Below are 16,515 nucleotides of genomic sequence, written 5' to 3' on the forward strand. Positions count from 1 at the left end.
GTGTGTGTGTGTGTGTGTTCCCCGTGTGCTACAAGAAGAAAAAAGCAAATAACACGATTCACTGGCAGTTTGTGTGTTTTCTCGCCTTGTCTTACGTGAGAAATAGACAAAGAGAAGGAGCTGACGCGGGAAAAGACAACGTTTTGTATAGACGTGAAGATAGGCTCTACGGGGGCGGATGTCACGGTAGCCTCGGATGAATGTTTGGGGGCACAAGAGTAGGGGACGGTGGGATTTGGGGGTCCCGCGTGCGGGGTATCGCAACGATGGATATCACCGGTAGAAGGGGGCACCGGGGGGTTTGACTTTTTTCCCCCTTCCTTTTCTTTGTCTTGTTGTTCCTTGCCTGTCTGCCCCGTCACGATGCTGTCCCACCTTGCGTTTTCTTTTCCCTCCCGCGATCGACAACACGTTTGTCGGTCAAGGGGGCTTTGTACCTACGTGATAGCCAGCCAGCCTGCTTACTTACACCTGGACCTATTCCTCCGCGAGTGTGTGCGTGCGTGTGTGAGGATAGGCGAGGCTGGAAACGACCGAGCGGTCAGAAACAAGACAGATAACAGACAGAATCAATCACGGGATCAAATCCGCCTTGGTCGACGAGAGCGAGCGTTCTGGCACATCCCGGACTTCTCATGGGCACGTACCTGAACGAACAGCAGCGCTTCGCACGTGGGGTTGCCTGTACTGTTACAAAAGAACCGACGGCCGCGGCGGAGGAATGTTCGATTTTAGTGCCTCCTACTCCTCCCCCTCCCCCAAGTCAAAATGTCCTTAGTGCATCCACCGCTTCGGTACTCCGATCACACATCTCAACTCTAACCAGCGGTCTCGACGGGTCTGGCCAGGCAAAACAAGAAGATCGTAGGTAGTACAAACTTCCGGAGTCCGATCACGAGCGAAGTGGACTGGAGAATCTGTAGGCCCGAGCAGCCCGTATTTTGGAATTACAAGTGGTTCTTTTCAATGTTCTTCTGTCTGGCCGAGATTGCTTGCTCGCTCGCCCCCTCCCCGCCATCTTCCTGGGTAAGAAGAATAGGGGGAGGCGACCGCCGCGTCGCTATTTCCGGCGTTCAATGATTCTTTTTTTTTTTTGTACAGTGAAGTTGTTCGCGAAAATGCAAATGTTTTGTGAAAGGCGTAATGAAAACATATAGTGAGAAAGAGATCGTCGCAACCGACCAGCCAGCCCGCCTTTCCCCGGCCGGAGGATCGTCCTGTATATATTTTTCCAAACTCCGCCCCATGCTTGTAAACGTCCGTAGCTCTCGCTTTCCATTAACTTGCAGATCAGGGTATCCCTCTCCCTCCCAGGTGCCGCATTACTAAGTATACAAGTAAAGAAATAAAAGGCCGTAACCCCACGCAATACTTAGGCATACACTATGTCGCTAGTCGGTGCTGGTCAATATACGGAGATATGTGCACCGCAGCCTCTGCTTCTTTTCCCCAGCTCTCAACTTTCCATAGCATGTAGGTAGTTGCCGTGCTAAATCAAGCGTACAGAGCTTCGAATAGGTAAATGAAACCAAACACCAGGAAGGCCAGGGCTCCACCGACGGTGACTGATTATCTCGTTAGCTCGACTTCCTTGGCACGGGACATTGAGAAACAGCGCAACTTACCAACTTTCATGCTGACCTTACCAGCAATGGCTCGCCCACCAATGACAGCGACACCAGTGCAAATGGAGTGACCAACCAGTGCGCCCAGGGTCACCCACCAGTAGTCTTGACCGGCCGCCATCGCAATGGTTGCGATCTGGCTACGGTCACCCCACTCGCCCAGGAAGGTCATGACGAACGTCTGCACCCAAGCCGGACTCAGCAAGAGCGAGGCCAGGTTGGACATGCCGGTACCGATGCTGCCCGCGATGCCACCACGAGGGGACGGGCTTCTAGCTGGCGACGTCGAGGGGCTACGCGGGGGCGTCGGGAACCGAGACTTGGATCGCGACTTGCGGTTGCGGCCCAGGCCCATCTCCATCGCATACACGGATGATCGGCGCCTTCCCTGCTTCAGGGCCTGGTGCTCCTTTTCCGCCATCTCCATCTCAACCTCTTGCATCTCAGCAGCAACGCCCTCGTCGGGACTCATGGCCATACCCTCGCGGAGCAGCTTGACGCCAAAGACGAAGAAGAGTCCGGCGGCAAGGAAAGCCGTGATTTTCTTAGGAATCAGAGCCGGAAGTGTGTGTCCGAGAATTGCAGACAGGAAAGTCATGACCAGCAAAGCGCCAAAGGCCGCGGTAAACACGACCATGCGATCGTGCTTCATGGCCATGAGGGCAGCAACGAGGAATGTCTTGTCGCCGACTTCGGAGAACAAGATCATAGCAAAAGACAGCACAAAGGAGTGGAAGGGCTGGATAATGCCCTCATTACCCTCTTGAACGGTTTCTTTCCAATCCTTCGCGGGCTTCGTCTTGGGCTTGGAAACATCGAGATGGTCCTTGTTGGCCGAGTTGGGAAGAGGGTTCGGGCTGTCGCGGAACTTGCCCGGAAGATCTGTGGGCTTCTCCAGACCTGCAACCTGCTCAGGCGACTTTTGGACATCGTCCTTGTCGTCCTTCTCCTTTTCCTTCTTGGTGCCCTTGTCGCTGGTAATCCTCTCCTGCTCGCTATGGGGCAGAGGCGGCTTCTCTTTCGGAGTCTCGGGCACCTTCTCGACCTTCTCGCCAGTCTTGCCCTCCTTGGCCTTGCGGGCCTTGTCCTTTTCGCTGACGCCGCCCTCGGTGCCGGTGGTGCCCTTCTTCGGCCGCAGGTGGTCCCGGTCGTCCATGACGCCGTCGTTCGTTTGGGGAACTTCCTTGCCTTCGTAGACCGTGTGGCCCTTGGGCGCGTCCTTCAGAGGAGGCAATTCCTTCTTCGGGGCCGCAGTGTCTGATTTGTCGGCCTTCTTGGGCTCGACAAAGGGACCCTCGTGCGGCTTCCCATCTTTGCCGTCTACGGGGGCATCCTTGGTACCGACATCGTACTTTGGCTTCGAAGCGGCCGCAGCACCAGTAGCACCAGTGACGGGATCCCGCTCTATCGCGGCACGGACTTCCTTCTCTGGCGTCGTATCCGGAGTCGCAGACGCAATAGTGAGAGCCGTGAGCAGGAGAAGCAGAAGCTGCGCGTGCTTCTGCCGTAACTTCATTGTGTCGTTGATGGACGGTTCGGGTAGAGGGTTTACGCAGCAAGAGCCGTCGAGGTGTCGAGTCGCCGATGGTGGAAGGAACGAAATGTGTCCAGACCGGGGACAACTATGATCGGATTAGGAGCTTTTTGGGGGGGTTTGTGACTGTTGTGACACGGAAATGTCTCAATTGCTGTAGATGAAGAGAAGGAAGGCGGTCGACTGTAGCAGCAGGCAAATAAAAGGATTAAGAATAAAAAAAAAAGACGGGCGGACACACGGCAGCAAGAGAGAATTGAAGTCGGACTGGAGTTGTTCCTGTTGGATTGGGAGGAAGTCGTGATGAAATGCTCGACTTGGAAATCAGCCAGAAGCCCCCATTGAGTTGACAGGCAAGGGTTTGTGCTAATAACGGGAATAGCGTAGTGGACTCGTGGCCTAGACCTTCTAAAAAATCCTAGCCTGCGATTGAGCGAGTGAGGAACGAGACACGCGGCCGCCTCAAACTCGAGGCAATGCGCAGAAAATCAGACGAAGTAGATCGACTGTGCAGTTGAGTATTGCGATTACGTCGCAACTAGATATCTTTTTGAATAATAATAATACCTACATGTAGCCAGTTTCAAGGTGAGATGCGACTATAGATACCTTAGGTAAGAAGTCAGATGCATGGACAGCTGCGCCATCCTTCTTCCAACTTTCCCTTTGGCAGACAGTCGCCTGCCTTGCGTATGAAGAATACGCGTTTTGCATGAGGTAGTACAACTTTCCCGGCAGTGGTCCCCAAATGAATTTTGATTGATGCAGGGGCAATCACCCATGTTTGGCTTAGGAAAGCCCAAATATCCCCGATCTGGACAGGGGGGCATGGAGATGGCCTCGGGAGGCTGTGCTGAAATACAGGCTACAGGCCCTCCGAATGGATTTCAGCTGTCATTACTTATTAGGAAAACGTCTACAAGAGAAACCCCTTTTTCTTTTGGTCTGTCTATCCCCTTGATGGTGAATAAACCCGAGGACATGCACGTCACAACTCGACCAAGAACCCCAGTAGGGGATGTTATTGAATCTTATTAATTCTTCGAATTGTCTCACCATGTTGACGGCCACTGATGTAAAATAAGTCTGCACCAAAACACGCGGTACGGTGCAAGCAGTAGTTGGTTTATTACATGCATGTACTTAACCTAAGTCTCCCCAACAAAACGTTTACAACGTGGACTGCAACGGTATAGCCAAGATATAGTTAGATACCCTATTAGTCGACTCACCCTGTTCCAATCAATACAGACGCATGATTATACGAGATTCCGTGTTATACGTAGACCTGGTTACGGTCATCAAAGGGATTTGTAGGCTTGATATAAATACATCACATCCCAACTTCTCCAGCACTGTAACTCTTCAGATCATCCTCGAGTACTTATAATTAAATCGTTGTCACCCGACTACTTATGTATAGTAGGCCTAAAGGGGGAGGTGCTCATGAGTTGAACCATAATTGCCTGAATTATTATAGGATAATTGCACGCATTGACTCTTACCCCTGTTTCTCCCATTCTGGTCCAGGAACATACGATATTTGTTTACCATCATGTTGCTTTCACTCTGCATTCAATATGCCACTGCCTGAGTGACAATCGTCGACGTTGTATTCACTTGTTCTTGAACCTTGCCCAAAATCCGACTTTTTGGTCGGTGGGGGTCCGTGCGCGCTCGGAGTGGTCAATCGACTTATTGATGTTATTCACACAGGCTCTCCACACCAGAACCTCGCCGAACCATCATCAACCTTGCCATCTTGCGATCGCAGATCTGGTATGGCGCCGTCTACCAGGTCTAAGTCGGCTGCAGGCGCGGGGATGTCGTCCTCTGCCAGGCCAACGCGGTCAGCGCGAACGACGCGAACGACGCGTCAAGCAGCAGGACATAAGGCAGTACAAGATCTCGCCGAATCCAGCAACGCGGCGGCACACCCAGACACATCAGCGCAATCAGCGCCATCGCCACAGGGTCAGTCCTCTCCAAATGATGAGTCCTCCGACGAGGAGCAGACGTCGGCCGATCCCGTGAAACCAGCTGCACCTCCGATTACTCGTCGATCTGCACCACGGGTGAGTCCTGATGATACCATCGTTCTGGGCTCAGAGGCCGGGCTGGAGGAGATTGACCACCGTGGAGGAAGCCCCATGCTGGGGAATGATAGTTTCAGTAAGTCCGAATCATGAGTCGCGAGAAAAGGCGCGTTTCGCTCACCAGTTGTCCTCAGTCTCCCCTCCAAAGCGGAGGATCAACAGGTCTGCCCTAAGGGAATCTCAGGAAGCAGAACCCTATGCGCCCCAGCCGGCAATAGGCCCGAATGGCGATCCCTCAAGAGACGTAGTCCAGCTGCTTGAGTATGTGATGTCAGACATCGAAAGACACACCTCGGATCTCTATAAGTGCTTGATCCTGCTGAACAACGGAGATCAGCCGGAGCTAAGGGTCCGAGCACTACGGGTGCAGGTGAAATCCGCCTTCTCGGCGCTGAAGAGTTCCCAGTCGAGTTTCATACACGAGGATGACTTGTTCATCGACGTTGTGCGCTTCCACCGCGTGCTCAAGGATCACGAAGACCAGGATTTTGCCAGCCATGCATACCACGCCATATGCGCATCGAACCTTGTTATGCTACTGGCATATCTTCTTGACAAAACACTCGACCCTAAAAGGCGACAGGAATTCATTAACAAGGTTGCAAACAATTTTCCTTGGACATTTGATTTTGCTGCACCCTCGGGGGCGAGAACGAAGTTGCCAGGCAGATCGATCTATCGTTCTCGCTTCGATGTTGTCGCCTGGCTAGCCTGATTGCCCAGGAAACCGATGAAGATCCTTACGTCCTCGCCACTAGAGTGTTTTGCGAAGAGAAGGTTGAATCGCGTAAAGCCGCGAGACAAGCCTTATCGCAAGGACCGTATAAGCCTCTGACGAGTCCCCATATTCCCGGCTTGTCAAAAGAGGAATACCAGGCTCGTATGGCGGCACTGGATGTCTTCTTGTCAGAGAAAAAACGCGAGAAGACACTGAGCGGGATGGAAGCTGAGTATCCAGTAGAGAAACTCGCCCTACAACTTGGAGGATGGGCCGAGACAAGATGCGAAGAGCTGTTCGCCCCGCGTCCACCGCAAGTTCAAGACGATAACGGCACGAACTCTTCGACGCACAAGAAAGCGCGAAACAATGGTGAAAAGAATCGGAGCAGGTCGTCCTCGCTGATGGTTGCTCAAGACAAAGAGGCAGACTCGGAGGCAGAGTCAGAGGTTGATTCTGAAGTCGGACAGCCCATTCGCAGACCAAACGCATTGGTTGGGTAAGTAAAAAATTTAATACTCACAAGTCTAGTAAACACTGACACTTGGACAGCAAGAGCATTGTCGACGACTCAGACGATGACTCCGAAGTTGGGGAGCCCATCATCCGCAAACCCGGGATAGACGCCACGTAAGCTATTCAAACTGTACTGCTTGTAACGTATGAAAACCATTGACATTTTATAGTAAGAGCCACCTGCTCGACGATGAGGCTTTCGATGAAGATGAATCTTCAATGGCGCATGGCACTCCTGCTAGACCGGCATCATCGCAGGCTGCGCCAATAACCGACCGGCAACTCCATGCCAACATCATGGCTATGCACCCCGATGAGATCCTTGGGCGTATTGGCAGCAGCAGAGCGACTGCATCGGCTCTGCCCGCCAGCTCATCGCCAGCAGTTCATCGAAGGGACAATCCGAAGAGACCAGTCCCTCTCGTGGAGTATAATGGCCAAGATGACGACGACGATCCTTTCGAGGCGAACTCGATGTTGACTAAGGGCAACGATCGAATCGCCGCCAAAAGGCGTCGTCTGTCGAAACCATCTACTGCCCCTGGCCCCTCTCGACGTTTACCACCCACCACCATTGCGTCGAGATCACGGTTTGAAGGGCCTGATGGCGAGCCAGATGATCATGTTTCCCGAAAAGACTTGCGGCCTGCCGACATGGCTATGCTCACCCAGCGGGCCAAAGAAACCAAGGGAGCAATGCGATATCTCCTAACGAGACCCCCCAAAAGCGCATAGCGTGGTCGGACGAAGATACCTTGAAACTTGTCGAGGATATCGCAGAGCACGGCTGCTCGTGGAGTAAGCTGACTAATGTGCAGCGTTACGAAGTTGAGCGAAACCAACAGCAGATTCGAGACAAAGCGCGCAATCTGAAGGTGAGATGCTTAGAGAGCAAGGGTCCTTTATGGGCTGGGTTCGATGCTGTAGTTCTTAGCTACAAAGAAAAGCAAAGTCTCATCAAGCTTGGCCTCAACCCAGACCGTATGGAGGAGGACTTTGAGATTGGAGAAGACGGAAAGAAGACACCGACCAATGTCTACATAGAGCTTTAGCCGGGGTTGGCTTGAGTGCAGTAGCTGGTCTGAAGAGCTCGCAACTGGATGCCTGAGCTTGGACAGTGGAGCATTGATACTGGCGTTCAGTGGTGACTTTCAGGTGCACGATGATTGCAGGGAGGAGTCAGTCTGTTATTCTTCTCGGATACCCTCAGCGCGTTTAGGTGCCTCTTCACTGGTTGTATAGATGGACGAGGACCACTTCTCATACTAGTTCTAGCAAATTAACGTTCTTTCCATTGATTTTCTATGCGGATGAAAACACAAACCCGACTAAAAACCGTGAGAGCATGCTTTATACTTGGTCTGCTTTATACTTGGTCACATCTGCTCTTGGCAGGGCTACTAGTGCCTAGATATGTCGGTCAGTATGATATTCGCAGTTATGTATAAGAACAAGTATGCAAGTCAGGGCACGGTGGGTGCTGCCACCACGACATGCACATGCAAAATCAGGTGCTAAGGTTAGGCTTGCAGGGCTTGCCGGGCTTGGTGGGCTGAGCGAGGATGATCAGGGCCCGGTTTAAGACAGTCCCGGCAGGCCGTCTACCCCACACGTGGCTCGTTCACCCACTGACGTTGGTCTGATCTGGTCTCTGGCTGGCTACTACTGCCGCCGATGGTGCTGCAGTGCCAGTGCTGTCTGTCACGGTGTCACCTCAGCTCAGCTCCCGCAATCCAACGCCAACTGGGCCCTACCAAATACGAACCGAACGGCCGACGTTAGCACCTACCTACTCCGTACTTGTCTAGACGAGGCCATAATTCCATTCCTAAAAAAAAACCAATCCCTATCTTCCGTGTCTTGCCTCGTCTTGCCTCGTATTGTCTTGTCTCCCTTGACTTGCTCCCTGTGCCATCGTCACTCGAACCGCTACCAACCACCCCTCCGGAGGTGGGCATGTAACCCTCGCTCTGCTCGCCTGTAACTAGTAACGAAACAAACCATCGCGCCGACATTCATGACCCCCGAGCCCTTGTTCATGTTGCCTTCCAAAGACCTTGATTCCGCCAGCGGCTTTGTGGCAGCGCCAAGATGGGCAGCTGGACCGGATTCCTGTTAACCTACCTGCTGGGTGGTGTTACCTTCATCCCGCTCCTGCTCGCTACCGTCCTGCTGCATGCCTACTTCACCCTCCCCGTCCGCGACCATGTCCAAGCGACCCAGACCGACGATGCCGATAGCATCATCCAGCCCGGCGACGACACGGCCGACTTGAAGGAGGCCTTGAAGGGGCAGAAGGATGAGCTGAAATCGCGGCCGGCCGATGCGTCGGACATGGCGTCGGGCTATTTCGCAGTATGCCGTGAATACGTTCCTATGGGCATCGATGCGAAGCCCATCGAGCGCTCGACTCCCATCGGCTCAACTACCGTTGCTGCCCCGAGCCGAAGCGTCTACCAGGCCATGTATCAGACCATATTTGACCGGAAACAGACCTCAGGCCCGGACGTGAACAGCGGCGCCAGTCTTCGCCCTAAGAAAGCCGGCAATGTATTCTACGTTGTGCTAAGGTAGGGATGGCCCCTTGCCGTTATTCCTGCAAAACTGCTTGACCCCATCCTGTGCTGACCATGTTTGCCCCTTCTTGATCAGACACGGCCACTTGATGCTTTTTGACGACGAGGAACAGCTCGAGGTGCGACACGTCATTTCGCTCGCCCACCACGATATCAGCATTTACTCGGGGGGTGACACGACTCCCGAGGGCGAACTGTTCATAAAGAGGAATGCTTTGTGTTTGACCAGAAAAGAGAGTACGATCGGCGTGAGCCCAGACACACAGATGTCGAAGCCCTTCTACCTATTTTCCGAAAACTGCTCTGCGAAGGAGGACTTCTATTTTTCCATGATCAAGAACCAAGAGCATGTGTTCGGCACAACTAGCAAGGCGCCGCAGCCACAGCAGTTCGATGTCAAGGACATCATCTCGCTTGTGCAACGATTACACGCTTCTGAGGAGCATATGCAAACTAGATGGCTGAATGCGCTACTTGGTCGCATTTTCCTCAGCATATACAAGACACGCGACCTGGAAAACATGATTCGGGAAAAGATCACGAAGAAGATATCTCGGGTCAAGCGTCCTTCTTTTCTGACCAGGATCAGCTTACAGGATATCGACACGGGCGATTCGGCACCCTACATCACGAATCCGCGCCTGAGAGATCTTACCGTCGAAGGAGAGTTTGTTATGGAAGCCGATATTAAGTACACGGGATGTACACGTCTTGGCATCGCTGCGACAGCCAGGATTGACCTAGGGCCTCGCTTCAAGGCACGCGAGGTTAACCTGGAAATCGCGGCTACGTTGAAGAAACTCGAAGGGCGTATATCGTTCAAGATCAAGCCGCCCCCGAGCAATCGGATCTGGTTTTCTTTCCAGACCATGCCTAAGCTGGAGATGAGTATTGAGCCTATCGTCAGCTCCAGACAGATAACCTATACCGTTATTCTCCGCCAGATCGAGAACCGGATCAAGGAAGTATTTGCGGAAACCTTGGTGCACCCGTTCTGGGACGACATACCGTTTTCCAAAACAGAACACAAGGAATGGCGAGGAGGGATCTTTGCTGGAGATGATGCCGTCGAGCACTCGGAGGACTACGAGGAGATTGCCGCGGCTCTTGGCGACGTCGACGAGCTTGCTCATATCGAAGAGACCGGGGTCCCTTCGTCGTCTGCGGCTCCCGAGGTGACCCCGGGAATAGAGAAGAGCCACACTGTTCCGAATGAACAGTCATCCTCCAACGGCTTCTGGGCCAGGAGGACAAACAAGATGAAGCCGCCACCGACCAGCTCTCAACAAGCATCTGCATCCACCACAGCATTAGATGCCAAGCCTATGGCTGAAGCACCCCGTCTTATGCGTAAAGGTTCTTTCTCGGCCTCGAGCCCGATAATAAGTACAGATCCTACCAACGCAGAAACGTTCAAACCGTCTCTAGCAAGCCCTGATGGTGAAGAGGCTGTTCGCGTTATGGCCAACGTTGCCGCACGTTCGACACCATCATCGCCAGATCAGAAGCCAGTGAAGAAGTTTTCACAGTCTTCCATGGCTGACAGGTCACTGGCAGACAAGTCTGAAGCTTCCTCAGATTATCTTGCTGCTGATGGGTCGTTTGGACCGACATCAACTTCCATGGGGCGCAGGAATACCGCATCCTCCATCGACAGTACGGGGAGTACCTCGCCAGCGCCATCGATGAAAGGCTCGGTCAAGAGCGCCACTGGCTCCATTGGGCGGAATTTCTTTACCCGAAAAGAGGCGTCATCCCCAACTCCCTCCACCAACGGGGGGAACTCCTGAACGGAAAGGGACTACCTTGGCAGCCGTGTCCAACGCTGCGGCGACGGCAAAGCGGTGGGGTTGGAATGCTCTTCAGAGCCGGAATGGCCAGGGAACGGACGGGCGAAAGCTATCCGACCCCCCAGCGGTGGACCTGAACCAGCCCATGGGTCGCGGTCAACCTCTACCACCACCGGGCACGCCTCTACCGGGCCCGGAGAGGAGGTCCTCTAAAGTGGCGGTTCCCAAGCGGAGTCCCGTCCAGCCGCCCAGTCTCCCAAACCGGCAAAGCACAAACAGTGTGGATCAGGCAAAGTCAGTTCGTCGTCCAGTACCCGCCCCTCCGCTTCCCCGGCGGAGACGGGTGTCGGAGGCCTACCTAGACGAGGAAGTTGGGACGGACGAGAATGTCCTAGTTGTTGAAGTACCGGCGGACTCGCAGCCATCGTCACCGCTGATGCCTCTGCAGGAGGGGTATGATGAGCGTGAACACGGTGACGCGGCGCCAATCTCGGCTGTTGGCCCCAAGCATGCTTGGGTAGAGGATGCCCTAGACGAGGATAGCACCGAGGGCCGCGGCTCTTCGCGATCTTCTCGTTCGGCGTCCGCGACGGCAACAAAGGGCCTCGCAGAGCCGCATGAAATAAGACGGACGCCGCCTGAGCTTCCCCAGCGTAGAAACGGCCGGGCACCGCCCGAGCTTCCACAACGCAGAGTCGCGGCAGACACTGATGAGGAGGAAGAGGCTTGGGCGAACTGGTTGGAGAACCCAGACTTTAGGGAGTTGGATATAGAGGAAGAAGATGAACCTGCCGACGAGGAGGAGGCAACCGATGACGATAAAGCAAAGAGATTGGCCGATACGGCGGCAGCGGCAGCCATGGCTCTTTCGTAGCCAGTTGTTGTTGGTTGTTGACTAATCATCGGTAGGGGTTTTTGAAGTCGCGTTTGCATTGTCAAGGTGTTACGGGGTTTCAGTTGGTTGTTTGTGAATATCATCATCATTGGTAATCTATCCATTGAATCAGATCATTAGGGTCAAGGGGTTGGTTGGTTTATACGGGTTAAACATACCATTAATGGGGGCTGGCGGTTTTCTTCGTTTCCATTGATAAAACAGCGAAGCTGTTGCTGCATACACACACATATATATATGCACGTGCAAGCAAGCCGTCGTCTGTTCTGGCGTCCAGAAACACATAGCTGTTACATGTCGCCTTTTAGGTGAAAGAGGGTCAAGAGAATACATACAATATGTACAGACCACGTTAATCACAATTTCTTGATTTGGCGAAGAAGAACATTTGAGACTGAAGCCAAGGAAGGGGGCTGAAAGGTCTGCCTTTGGATAGGGGTAGATTTATGAAGCTGTCTGGTCAGCCGGATGATAGAAGCTGGCTGAATCTGTGTCAATAGGCATAAGGAATGCTGAGAAACCTGTGGGTAGGGATAACATGGATGTGTGTGCATCTTATGGGCAATTTTACGTATTCGGCCAATACTTATGATTTTTGGGATAGTTTACTCGAAGCTATATCAAACGTCACAATGACATGACTTATTGCAGTATTACTGTCTGTACGGAGTATTACCGACTACCTCCGTACTGTATGATATTCAACATATCAGTCTATAGCGTTGGTCAAGTAGAGACAGTCGAGGTTTAGAATCAGTCAAGGTCTCGCGGCTTCGTTGAATTCACTGCCTGTGACAAAAGGAAAGAGATATCTACAGGTATCACACACAAAGTGCCAGTTCTGGCCAAGTAATTTTTGACGGGCAGCCGTTCAGGATCTCCAGGTGTACACCACCAGTGATCATCGTGTTTCCATCGCTCTATTTGTTGGATTTGCTTGTGTTTGTCTTCGGATACGTCACAATACCCCCTCCTCCTTCCCCTTTCTCCTCTGGGACTGCCTCCCTGCTGGCGTCTGCCACGCCTCCGCCATCACATCATCATGCTCGGAGGAGAGCGAGTACACGCGACGGATAGAAATAGAATAGATCGGATGTCGTCTGATTTATGCGGTCTTGTCCTTGTTGTGGTAGTTGACGGACTTGTTCCAGAACAGAGTCTTGTCGCCATCGCCCCAGGGGAAGTTCTTGGTGCGGATGTTCTGGTAAGGGTACTCGACGCGCTCCTCCAGCGGGGGCTGGTGGTTCCAGTGCTCCCAATGCTCAGACCACAGGTTGTAGGCGTTGACGCCGGCCAGGATCACGGCGGGGATGACACCACTATATCATCAATTCCTTGGTCAGTTTGGGGGACTTCTCTTTCTGATCGGTACATCGCTGGAATGGTATTTGCCGGTGAAGCCGGCATATCAATTGGGCAGTAATCGCTCGTCGAATGGAAATAAGATGCAATTCGGCGGAAAGGAAGGGAGATATGAGTCAGTCATGGCTTACTAGAGGGAGATCTTGCGCCAGAGCTCTGTATGCAGATGGAAGATTAGCAGCTATCGTGGGGAAAGGGCCGAATCGGTGGTCGAGGAGTATATATATATACGCACCAGTGGTGGCAGTGGCGTGCTCCTTGACGGCCTCACGCTCCTTGACGAAGGCGTTCTCGGTCGAGGCCAGTCGGCGCTGGACGTTGCCGCGGAAGGCGGTGTTGCGCAGCTGGGCGGACAGGCGGGGAGCCGCCTTGAGGATCTGGCGTTGGGCGAACATTTTTAGATCGTGGTCGTGGATCAATTGGAGTGGAGAGGTTCTTCGAGTTGTGTGCGAAGGGGGGAGGTTTTGGGTGTAGCAATTGAAGTGGTTCGATCTTGGGACTCTCTCTTCGAATGACCTCAAAGCTCGGTTGTCGCAAAAAGCTTGGACCATCCCGGGAAGACGGGCGGTGCCTGAGGACTGAGGCAGAAAAAAGGAAAAGAGAAAAAAAAACGGTCCGTCAGCGGTACTTCTGCAAAGTACCGCTCTTTGGGTCTTTCTTGGGTCAGCTGAACCCGCGTCGCTTTGGTGTTGGCCGCGGGTGACGCAGTTGCATCATTAATCCATCAATTGACATGCTGCATCTGTGCCGAATGCGCATCCCATCTCCAGCGTGAATGTTCCCGAATTGAATTGCAGGGACACCCTCTCAACTGCCAATGGACTTGGATCAATAACCACTTCCGCTGCCTAGATTATCCATATCCCAACTACATATTTGGAAACTTGTCCACGCGTTGGTTATGTGAGGAAGTCAGTCCTCTTTTGGCGCCAGTCTTTATAAGTCATTTCGACGTAGAAGGGCCTATTTTTTATGATAGATTGCCCAGGCACAAAACGACCAAGATCTCAACACAGCAGGGGCACCCGGCAAGATGGGGGTCCGTATCACTTCATGGAATGGTAAGGTTGCGCCTGCTCTCCCTGCTTCTTGTTGGCGTACTAGCTTCTAATGTATGGCAGTGAACGGCATCAGGTAAGAAGACATGATGTTTGATACTATCTAGGGTGTTGTGTCTGACCAAGGACAGGAACCCGTTTGGGTACCAGCCATGGAGAGAAAATCGTACTTTTGAGGTAACCAGCACTTGGCCCCTGCCTCGACTTACATACTAAGCAGGTGAACGAACAGCACATGTTTGGTATACTAGAGGCCGACATTGTAGTGATGCAGGAGGCCAAGATCCAGCGAAAGGATCTCCAGGATGACATGGTCCTCGTGCCCGGCTGGGACGTTTACTTTAGCCTGCCCAAGCACAAGAAGGGCTACTCGGGTGTCGCCATCTACACGCGCAACTCGGTATGCGCACCCATCCGTGCCGAAGAGGGCATCACCGGCGTTCTATGCCCGCCCAACTCCACCACCAAATTCTGCGAGCTCCCCGAGGACCAGCAGATTGGTGGCTATCCGCGCCCGGGCCAGCTGACTGGTGTTGTTGATGAGGCTACGCTCGACTGCGAAGGTCGCTGTGTCATTCTGGAATTCCCTGCCTTTGTGCTCATCGGAACCTACAGCCCGGCCACTCGAGACGAGAGTAGGGATGACTTCAGGCTCGGTTATCTCGAGGCCCTCGATGTGCGCATTCGCAACCTCGTTGCTATGGGCAAAAGAGTAATCCTCACAGGGGATCTGAATGTCGTAAGATCTGGCGCCGACACCGCCGGTCTGGCCGAGCGACTACGGAAAGAAGACATGACTATGCAAGATTTCTTCTCGGCGCCCTCGCGCCGCCTCTTCAACCAGCTCGTCTTCGAGGGAGACGTTCATGGGCAGAGGGACGAGGGTCGCGAAGAACCCGTCCTCTGGGATCTTGGTAGACTCTTCCACCCCACACGAGAGGGCATGTACACCTGCTGGGAGGTCAAGAAGAACGCAAGACCAGGAAACTTCGGCAGTCGCATTGACTATGTTCTCTGCAGTGACAACATGAAGTCATGGGTTGAAGATTCAAACATCCAAGAGGGTCTCATGGGCTCAGATCACTGTCCAGTCTTTGCCACATTCAATGACGTAGTTCAGGTCGATGGCAAAGACGTCCATCTGAGGGATCTCCTGAACCCCAAGGGGATGTTCCAAGACGGTCAGCGCCTACGGGAGTGGACGGCAAAAGACCTACTGCCTCTGTCGGCGAAGCTCATTCCCGAGTTTGACAGGCGGCGAAGCATCAAGGACATGTTCTCCAAGAAACCTGCAAGCACCCCGAAGCCTTCTGCGACCCCTACCAGCGTAGAGCCGTCTACTCAAGATATGACTGTGTCCGAGCCCGTGCCTTCACCTATCCGAGAGAGGGACACGCTCCCGTCTTCTCAGCCAGATGCGTCCAATTCAGCCGCGTCCGCAGCTAAGCGCTCAGCAAGCGGTCTGAAGCGAACACCATCGGCAGCTTCGACCGGCAGTAAGCCACAGAAAAAGGCCAAAACGGCCTCGGGTAAAGAGGCTCCTATGAGCAAAGGGCAAAGCAGTCTCATGGGTTTCTTCAAGCCCAAGGCCACGAGCACTGCTACTGATCAGCCAGCTGGTCCAGGGAATGATAGCAATGTTAACCTCAATGGCATGGACGGAACCACGGATGCCTCCAGCGGGTCACCCACCAAGGCCCAAACCACGACCGACGGCATATCACAATCTGATACAGACACCATGCAACCACCAGCGAGTCCAGCAAAGTTCATTGACCCGATTGAGTCCAAGGAGTCCTGGTCCAAGTTGCTTGGCAAGCGCGTGGTCCCGAAATGCGAGCACGGCCAAGATTGCATAAGCCTCGTGACGAAGAAGCCGGGTGTCAACTGCGGCCGGTCTTTCTATATCTGCCCTAGACCCATCGGCCCTTCGGGTCAGAAGGAGAAGAACACAGAGTGGCGCTGTGGGACTTTCATCTGGAGTAGCGACTGGAATGGAAACTCAGCGGCTGGATGAGCAAAAGAAGGTCGACATCAGTCAATGCATTCAAAACCTATGAAACCCCTGGTCATGGGGCGTAACATCTGATCATCCACGATGTTCGCCAACACAAAGAGGAACATGAGAATGGATAGAAGTGCTTCCCGCCAGTGCGCGTTTGCTGAAAGGATGCGCAGTTATGACTAAGCGCGAACACTTGCTGTCTATATAAGCTAGGTGGAAAGGGGTACATCCGATACGGAGGTGGTTGGCCTGGCGTTTCTTCTCCTTGATGGAGTCCAACCTCATCTCATATCACCGTACGAAGTTTCCTACAGTGGAGATGCACCGGCCAACCGCTCTA

The 16,515-nt window shown here is 53.2% G+C and overlaps 5 protein-coding genes across 5 annotated transcripts; 3 read left to right on the top strand and 2 right to left on the bottom strand.

Moving 5' to 3' along the window:
- Positions 1-1,494: 1,494 nt before the first annotated feature.
- On the bottom strand, positions 1,495-3,141 carry PG986_010819 (uncharacterized protein; the record flags this gene model as incomplete). The annotated part of the gene is made up of 2 exons (XM_066847041.1): positions 1,495-1,565; positions 1,626-3,141. The coding sequence occupies 2 exons, from the start codon at positions 3,139-3,141 to the stop codon at positions 1,495-1,497; spliced, it is 1,587 nt and encodes a 528-aa protein (XP_066696532.1).
- A 1,841-nt stretch (positions 3,142-4,982) lies between these two features.
- PG986_010820 (uncharacterized protein) lies at positions 4,983-7,541 on the top strand (the record flags this gene model as incomplete). The annotated part of the gene is made up of 6 exons (XM_066847042.1): positions 4,983-5,331; positions 5,390-5,853; positions 5,979-6,472; positions 6,526-6,603; positions 6,660-7,079; positions 7,127-7,541. 6 exons carry the CDS (start codon positions 4,983-4,985, stop codon positions 7,539-7,541), a joined length of 2,220 nt encoding a protein of 739 aa, XP_066696533.1.
- A 1,039-nt stretch (positions 7,542-8,580) lies between these two features.
- On the top strand, positions 8,581-11,729 carry PG986_010821 (uncharacterized protein; the record flags this gene model as incomplete). Its single annotated transcript, XM_066847043.1, has 3 exons — positions 8,581-9,059; positions 9,142-10,721; positions 10,879-11,729. 3 exons carry the CDS (start codon positions 8,581-8,583, stop codon positions 11,727-11,729), a joined length of 2,910 nt encoding a protein of 969 aa, XP_066696534.1.
- A 1,126-nt stretch (positions 11,730-12,855) lies between these two features.
- PG986_010822 (uncharacterized protein) lies at positions 12,856-13,507 on the bottom strand (the record flags this gene model as incomplete). Its single annotated transcript, XM_066847044.1, has 3 exons — positions 12,856-13,069; positions 13,244-13,268; positions 13,348-13,507. 3 exons carry the CDS (start codon positions 13,505-13,507, stop codon positions 12,856-12,858), a joined length of 399 nt encoding a protein of 132 aa, XP_066696535.1.
- A 584-nt stretch (positions 13,508-14,091) lies between these two features.
- On the top strand, positions 14,092-16,187 carry PG986_010823 (DNA lyase; the record flags this gene model as incomplete). Its single annotated transcript, XM_066847045.1, has 4 exons — positions 14,092-14,173; positions 14,234-14,246; positions 14,302-14,347; positions 14,391-16,187. Coding segments are annotated over 4 exons (1,938 nt in total), but the record flags the coding sequence as incomplete, so codon positions are not given.
- Positions 16,188-16,515: the final 328 nt, after the last annotated feature.

The sequence above is a fragment of the Apiospora aurea genome (assembly GCF_038362705.1).
Source record: "Apiospora aurea strain CBS 24483 chromosome Unknown utg000007l_segment0_segment0, whole genome shotgun sequence".
NCBI lineage: Eukaryota > Fungi > Ascomycota > Sordariomycetes > Amphisphaeriales > Apiosporaceae > Apiospora > Apiospora aurea.